This window comes from Lolium rigidum, chromosome 5, assembly GCF_022539505.1.
Source record: "Lolium rigidum isolate FL_2022 chromosome 5, APGP_CSIRO_Lrig_0.1, whole genome shotgun sequence".
Taxonomy (NCBI): Eukaryota; Viridiplantae; Streptophyta; class Magnoliopsida; order Poales; family Poaceae; genus Lolium; species Lolium rigidum.
Genome location: NC_061512.1, coordinates 134,893,866 through 134,901,741, shown reverse-complemented (window position 1 = coordinate 134,901,741; position 7,876 = coordinate 134,893,866). Strand labels below are relative to the sequence as shown.

The following is a 7,876-nucleotide window of genomic DNA, read 5'->3' as shown; positions in this document are numbered from 1 at the left end:
GGTTGACACGAAGGAGGGACCGCCGGCGAGAAGGCGCTGATCCGATGCCGATTCAGGGGTCGTCGTCGGCGGGCATGTGGCCTGAGAACAAAGACTAGGCTCGATAGTTTCCCTAGTTTGATCCACGCACTGATTTGTTCTATGTTCGTTTTGTTGTTATGATATATACTATGTTTTATAGTTATAGATCTGCACTTCAACAAAAAAGGCCTATTAGCTCAGCTGGTTAGAGCGTCGTGCTAATAACGCGAAGGTCACAGGTTCGAGACCTGTATGGGCCAATTTTTTTTTCTTACACCTTTTCTACTTCAGATTATATTTTTGCCTCCCTTTTGTGCCCTTGGAACTTTCTTTTTCCTCAATTCCCCTATCTACAGTTTGACTCAGAACCTTTAACATAGCTGCTGACATGACAATGACAAATAATACTGGTACACGATTTAATTCAGATTGCTGTTGAATAAACACAACCCGGATCGAACATTTGAATCAAGACTCCATGAACAGCCTGCAGAAATCATCTCAGCAATTGCCATCCCCTGCAGTGTCTTCTTATTGTACTACCTACTGCCTGCAAAGACCATCGCAGCAACTGCAGAGATGCTGCTTCTATCGCCGTTCCCGGTATCACCACCACCAACATAGTAGAAAACCAAGCCACCGACGAGCACAGAGGTGATCGGCACAGTCAGGTTGTCATCAAGGCGCGTGCTGACTGGGAGTGACTCGACAATCGCGGCGGCAAGGGATGTGATGCCAAAGGCAGCGGCCATAGAACAGCTCTCCTCCACGAACCCGAAAAGATGGAAGTAACACATGTACCTGCAACATGTTTACACACGTTCAGTAGTAGTTCCAGTCTTTCAGAAAAAAAGTGGGTTCAGGGCTTTTGCTCTCCAAAGCTAAAAGATGTCTTCAGTAGTACGGCCTATTAGCTCAGCTGGTTAGAGCGTCGTGCTAATAACGCGAAGGTCACAGGTTCGAGACCTGTATGGGCCAATTTTTTTTTTCTTACACCTTTTCTACTTCAGATTATATTTTTGCCTCCCTTTTGTGCCCTTGGAACTTTCTTTTTCCTCAATTCCCCTATCTACAGTTTGACTCAGAACCTTTAACATAGCTGCTGACATGACAATGACAAATAATACTGGTACACGATTTAATTCAGATTGCTGTTGAATAAACACAACCCGGATCGAACATTTGAATCAAGACTCCATGAACAGCCTGCAGAAATCATCTCAGCAATTGCCATCCCCTGCAGTGTCTTCTTATTGTACTACCTACTGCCTGCAAAGACCATCGCAGCAACTGCAGAGATGCTGCTTCTATCGCCGTTCCCGGTATCACCACCACCAACATAGTAGAAAACCAAGCCACCGACGAGCACAGAGGTGATCGGCACAGTCAGGTTGTCATCAAGGCGCGTGCTGACTGGGAGTGACTCGACAATCGCGGCGGCAAGGGATGTGATGCCAAAGGCAGCGGCCATAGAACAGCTCTCCTCCACGAACCCGAAAAGATGGAAGTAACACATGTACCTGCAACATGTTTACACACGTTCAGTAGTAGTTCCAGTCTTTCAGAAAAAAAGTGGGTTCAGGGCTTTTGCTCTCCAAAGCTAAAAGATGTCTTCAGTAGTACGGAGTAGTATATAGCTTGTTGCTTACAGGATCGATGCGATGAAGCCGGAGAAGAACATTGCGATGGTTCCCGCATAAGATTTCGAAGGGTTGTAAGGGAGCTTAATGTTGCCCAATCGCCTTCCGGCTATGTCTGCCGCGCCTAAATGAAGAATGATACATTTATATATGTTGTTTTCTGAAACCTTCACCTGAAGAATCAAAAGAGCAGAAAGAACTAATACCGTCCCCAGCACACAAATTGCAAATCACAGCAATTGAAATGGGAGAGTTCCTCCAGAACATCACAGTAGTGAGTGTTATAGCACATGCGTAGTACAGCGGGCCTCTAAGAAGCTCTCTGCACACAAGAGGAGCAAAAGATAGAGATATAGTTGTTAGTTCATTGTTCACAAATATATACAAAACTGAGATGGAAAAATATACTACCTATAGTCTCCATGTCTTGTCATTGAGTTAACCACACCGTCATCTTTTACTACACCAAGTCCAATCAAGGTCACCCTTACGATGTTGAGTGCAATGGCAAGTGAGGCCAGAAATGGAGCATAGGCATCATCTGCACTGCAATGTCGAAATAATTGTTAGCAAAGTGATACATTCTAGGAGTATAAGAAAAGTGTGTATTGTCTGGTTTACCTGAACAAAGGCCACATAAGGAAATATACCAGCCCAACACTTATGTGCACCAGCTTCCTGCAGAGTTTCTGAAAATGCAGACCAAAAGTCCAATAAAATGATTTGCATGTGAACCTTCATTGCCTATTTGCCTGGGTAACTTTTCAGCACTGGATTCTAAACATTTCTGCCAACCTGAATCATTTTGGTGGTGGCATAATTGCCCTTCCAGAATTACATGACACTATAAGGAGACAGGTTTACTGCTAACTACTAGTGGAGTCCTCCCCTTCCAGAAATGGAGTTTGGCCACGCAACAGGTTTACCACAATTGCAGAAACATATGCGATCTATTCCAGATTTTTTCCAAACAAATCGAAACAATCATCAATCCCAGACGAGAAGAAAACAGAAAGATCTTGTAGTGGCAGCTCACCTGGTCTAAGAGCGCGCGGTTGCCGACCTGCTCCCAGAAGCGGAGCACCGCCATCGCGGCGCCTCCAGTGAGCACGGCGGCGCCGGCGTCTCGAAGAAGCGGGTTCTGCGTCCACATGGATCTACCGGTTCTAGTCCTAATTCGCAGACAGGAGCTCAAAGCACAGGTCTTCCTCACAGGTGTGGCTGCTGCAGGAAGATCGCGACAATTGTTGCATAGGGGCAATTAATACGCTGTCGTCAATCTCCACCTGCCCTTGTTCTTGGCATCAAGTTAAATTGTACTCCGTATTACCTGGTACTCTCTTTGTCCTAGCACTATTGATGATCTTTGGGAGTATAGTAATAAGATTTGAGATGTTGGGGAAATTACGAATCATTTTTTTGACACAGTAAAATAGCAAATCTTGGAGATTCCGATTGTAAATGCAGACATTGATTATGAGATATGTTGCTGGGCAATGCTCTTCCAAATGAAATGCTGCTTACACAATTTAGTCCATAACTCTGTTTAAGATACACAAACCGGATTAAACCAACACTCAGTAAACAGCCTTGCAAAGGCCATCTCAGCAATTTGCAACTCATTGCAGTGTCAACACAATTAAAGCCTTCCAATTCCCCCTGTACTAGCTACTTCCTGCGAAGACCATCTCAACCATTGCAAAGATGCTGCTCCTATCGCCACCTGTGGCACCGCCGCCACCACCACCAATATAGTAGAAAACCAGTCCGCCAATGAGTAAAGAGGCGATTGGAGCCGTCAGGTTATCGTCCAAGCGAGTGCTAACCGGGAGTGACTCGACAATCGCTGCGGCGAGCGACGTGATGCCGAATGCCGCGACCATGATCCAGGTCTGCTCGACGAACCCAAAGAGATGGAAGTAGCACATGTAACTGCAGGTATACCACAATCAGTATCAGTTTCAGTCTTTCTGATAATAAACCAAAAGATGACTTCAGGCTTCAGGTCCAGGCGTCCAGCTGTATATACTATAGAGATTGTTGCTTACACGATCGATGCAAGGAAACCGGCGGTGAACATTGCAATGGTTCCGGCGTAGGATTTGTCAGGATTGTAAGGGAGCTTCTTGTGCCCAAATCGCCTCCCGGCTATGTCAGCAACACCTGAGAGAAGCAACATACATAGTTATGCTGTTTTCTGAAACCTTCACTTGGACAATCAGAGGAGAATGTAGCACCCGGCAAAATTGTAATTGCATGAGAAAGAAGTAGTACCGTCGCCAGCACACAAATTGCAAATGACAGCAATCGAAATGGGAGACGTCCTCCAAAAGATTATAGTAGTGAGAGTTATAGCACATGCGTAATACAGTGGGCCTCTAAGAAGCTCTCTGAAAACAATTGTAAAAAGATGGAGATATAGTCAGTTCATTGTTACCAAAAACAAAATGAGACAGATAAAGTGAGAGACTACCTATGGTCTCCGTTTCTTGTCATTGAGTTAACCACGCCATCATCTTTAACTACACCAAGTCCAATCAAGGTCACCTTTATGATGTTGAGAACAATGACCAGTGAAGCAAGAAACGGAGCATAAACATCATCTGCACTGCAATCGAGGAGCATTGTTAGAAAAGGTAGTAATCCACAGGTTGATGCCAAATCAGGAACTTCGGTGGTGGTCTGATGTACCTGAACAAAGGCCACATAAGGAAATATACCAGCCCAACGCTTATGTGCACCAGTTTCCTGCAGAGTTTCTACAAATGCATAGCAGAAGGTGAGCAGATACCATGCAAACGATAATTTGCATGTGAATCTCCATTGTCTGGGCAATTAAACCACGGGGTCAGTATTCCAAACTTTCTACCATTCTAAATCATTTCGGCAGCTTAATTTCTTTTCTATTCAGTATAACTTATAACTAATTAGCAAGGCAAGAGGTGTACTACAATAAGAGCAAAAAATGATTTTTTAGATTAATTAAGAGAGGATTTTGTGTTAGTATGTGCTAATTCCTCCAGATTTTCTCGGTGCAAATCGAAACAATCATCAACTGAAAGAAATACAAAAAATAAGAAAGAGGAACTATTTAGGTGGTAAGCTGAGCTTACTTGGTCCAGGAGGGCGCGGTTGCCGACCTCCTCCCACAAGCGGAGTACCGCCATGGCAGCGCCTGCGGTGAGCACGGCGGCGCCGGCATCCCGGAGAAGCGGGCTCTCCGGCCACATGGATCCACCAGCTAGTTCGATTTCGACCCAACTAGCAGACAGGAGGTCGAAGGTCAAATGTTTCTTTCGAAGATTTGTGGCTGCTGCAGGAGGGGAAGACCGAAACAGTTGTATAATTAATACGCTATCGCCAATCTCTCTAGCTGCTCTTGTTCTTTTCTCCCCAATCAGGTTAAATTATACGAAGTGCTACTCCATGATTATCTTTCAGATCTGGCTCTGAGTTGACTATAAGTGAATTCATCAATTTCTTAAATTGCAAGAGAGCATGGAATTATATCAACTTGTGATATTCTACGCATTTTTATATGGGACACCATTTTGTGCCACATAAACGTCAATAGCCCTATACTAGGAACTTCTATACCAAAAAAAAACGGAAGTTCGGCGCGGCCACATGCCCTTGGTGCTAATTTCTTGGCACTGTTAGACCATCTCCGATACATGCTCTAAAATTTGGCGTTCTTTTGTAGCACGTTCAATTCGAATCGTACGCTGACGCTAGCTTCGCCGGATGCTGTAAACCGCCACGCCAAAATGCAGCGATGAAGTTATTCTTTTGCAGATGCGCTAAAATGTTGCATAAAAACAACATTTTCACATAATTACATACGTAATACATCAAACACAATATTAAAATAAACTGGAAATATAAATATATTACAAAATTCAACCCACATTTGGTGCAGCCAAATTTATTTAAAACTAGACTACACTACTCGAAATCCCAAAGGAAGTCGAAGGAGCTCGGTTTGTCGATGACATCGGAGTCGACGTCCAGTCGAAGGAGGAGGAGGAAGAGTCGACGGTGATTGTCGACGGGCCGGCGCCATTCTTCTTCTCCTCCTTCTTCCTCACGGCCTTCTCCTCCTTCTCCTTCTCGTTCTTCCTTGCCGCTTGCTTCGCCCTCCTCGCCACCCGGTCCGCCTTCTTCGCCGCCTTTATAGCACGCGCGCGTCGCGTTTTATAGCACGCGCTGGAAGCGGCGCGACAACTTTAACGCGTAGGATAGCGCGATAGCGCGCACGGGGAAAAAGAATTTTCCCGCGCCAATTTGGCGCCTCCACTGAGGAGCGCGGGAGCGTTCGCGCCCGCTAAATTTCGGTTAAAACGCGATAGCGCGCCATTTTGCGACTGTTGGAGCATGCTCTTATCAGCCATTCAACCGTAGCGAGAGCAACTCCAACAAACACGTTATATCCGGCCTACATTAAAATAACCGCTGGTATACAAGGCGCGCCAGAAGACGCACTAAAATTGCGTGCACTGGAATTTTTTCTCGCACGCAATTTTACACCCTCCGACACTCCAAAACTGATGCTTCCACTGGAGATCGCGCTATCCATGTGGCTCATGCGCGAACACCCAACCACCGTTCGGAAACATCCCCCTAGCCCTCGATTCCCCTTCGCCTCTGCGCGGTCACCGACGACATTCCGACGATGGATGGGTCCTCAGCCACTCCGCCGACCTCTCCCTACTCGGTCCTCGCCACATCCGATGTCGGCGCAGAAGTTCCGCCGCCGCCCGCGGAAAACCATAACGCCGCCGCCGCCACCTCCTCCACCTCCGCCCGCGTCCTATTCGTGCCACCACGGCCGAACTCACAGCCTAGCGTCGCGCCTCCTGTGCCGCCGCTCATGTCGAAAGGAAGGGCCAGAGCTTCCATGAGGCCGGCCGCGGCCACGGCCGTCCAAATGCTGCTCAAGAAGTGTAACATCCCAAATTTTCAAACAAAGAAGAAAATGAATTTCCTTTTTCCAAAAATGAGAACCAACAAAAACTTTTATTAAATCAAGGGCTATGCATAGTGCTCATACTTAATCCTTGTGTTATTGCCATGATGATTGTTGGTATGCTTATCAAATGTTCCACTCTTCATTTCACCATCCAAGACAAAACAAAAGAAAAAAAAATTAAATTAAAAAGAATAGGCCTATGTAAGCCTATGGTTATTTTTGCAAATAATCAACTATGCCATGTTATACCTTGCTAGAGGGTTTGAAAAACCTCAACAAGCCCAACCTATCATTTACCAACTAAATCTAAGGTGAAATAAAAAGAAAATAAAAATATACATAGAGGCATATGTGACACATAGCCATAATACCAAATCTTGACCTATGCCATTATACTTGGCCCAAATGGTTTGAAACCCTTACTATACTTAATCTAACACTCCATGAATTCAAAACAAAGACCCTTGGTCAAAGAAGGGGAAAAGAAAATAAAAACATAAAATGCACCTATGTGCTTATGGCCAATTTTGCAAATCTTCAAACTAGGCCAATTTGGCTTGTGCCATTAGTTGGAAAATGTTGATAAACACTTATAAACACTTTTGGAATCAAAGAAACTCAAATCAAATCAAATTTGAAATCAAATTGTGCTCACATGTAATAATGGTCAAAATTGAACTTTTTAACCTGATGCCTACTTTGAGCCTCTGTATTTAGAGATTTTCAAACCAAACATTTCCAACTCTTTGCACCTCATCCAAGACCACATCAAGGTGAACAACTTTGGTAAAGCACACCCCTGCAAATTCTTGCTAGATTCAAAGTTGTGCTCAAGCAAAGTTGGGACTTTGAAGCAGATTCAAGATCTTACCCATTTTGAAATTTCACAAACAAATTCATTTTTGCACACCACCACCACCATTGTGTGCCTTTGATTATATGAACCAACTCCACAAAAATTCTTTCAAAATTTTCAAAAGATCTTTCATGCGGCCATTTTGACAAACACATGGTGAGCAAAATCAAACCAAATCCAAAATCACTATTTGAAATAGTGTTTGGCCAAATTTTAAACACCACTTGTTTCTACCTTGTCCCCTGGTCCCCTTTAACCCAAAACCTCTGCATTGCAACCCTAGAACTAGGCCGACATGGCAATGCCATTGCCATGCCGGCCATGTTCCCCATGAAACTTGCCATCACTCACTCTCTTCCTCTCCAGCCCTGCACACCATGCCATTCAGCT

The 7,876-nt window shown here is 44.7% G+C and overlaps 2 protein-coding genes and 2 non-coding genes across 4 annotated transcripts; 2 read left to right on the top strand and 2 right to left on the bottom strand.

Annotated features, from left to right (window-relative positions):
- The first annotated feature begins 207 nt into the window (after window positions 1-207).
- On the top strand, window positions 208-281 carry TRNAI-AAU. The gene has a single exon. It is a non-coding gene; the product is annotated as a tRNA-Ile (tRNA).
- A 644-nt stretch (window positions 282-925) lies between these two features.
- TRNAI-AAU lies at window positions 926-999 on the top strand. The gene has a single exon. It is a non-coding gene; the product is annotated as a tRNA-Ile (tRNA).
- A 280-nt stretch (window positions 1,000-1,279) lies between these two features.
- On the bottom strand, window positions 1,280-2,814 carry LOC124651481 (probable phytol kinase 2, chloroplastic). Its single transcript, XM_047190569.1, has 6 exons — window positions 2,698-2,814; window positions 2,283-2,350; window positions 2,073-2,207; window positions 1,868-1,983; window positions 1,671-1,785; window positions 1,280-1,541 (listed from the first exon to the last, which is right to left on the bottom strand). The coding sequence occupies exons 1-6, from the start codon at window positions 2,812-2,814 to the stop codon at window positions 1,280-1,282; spliced, it is 813 nt and encodes a 270-aa protein (XP_047046525.1).
- Window positions 2,815-3,138: 324 nt separating this feature from the next.
- Window positions 3,139-5,192, bottom strand: LOC124652894 (probable phytol kinase 2, chloroplastic). The gene is made up of 6 exons (XM_047191940.1): window positions 4,775-5,192; window positions 4,353-4,420; window positions 4,135-4,269; window positions 3,936-4,051; window positions 3,710-3,824; window positions 3,139-3,593 (listed from the first exon to the last, which is right to left on the bottom strand). Exons 1-6 carry the CDS (start codon window positions 4,889-4,891, stop codon window positions 3,326-3,328), a joined length of 819 nt encoding a protein of 272 aa, XP_047047896.1. The 5' UTR covers window positions 4,892-5,192; the 3' UTR covers window positions 3,139-3,325.
- Between the last annotated feature and the right edge of the window lie 2,684 nt (window positions 5,193-7,876).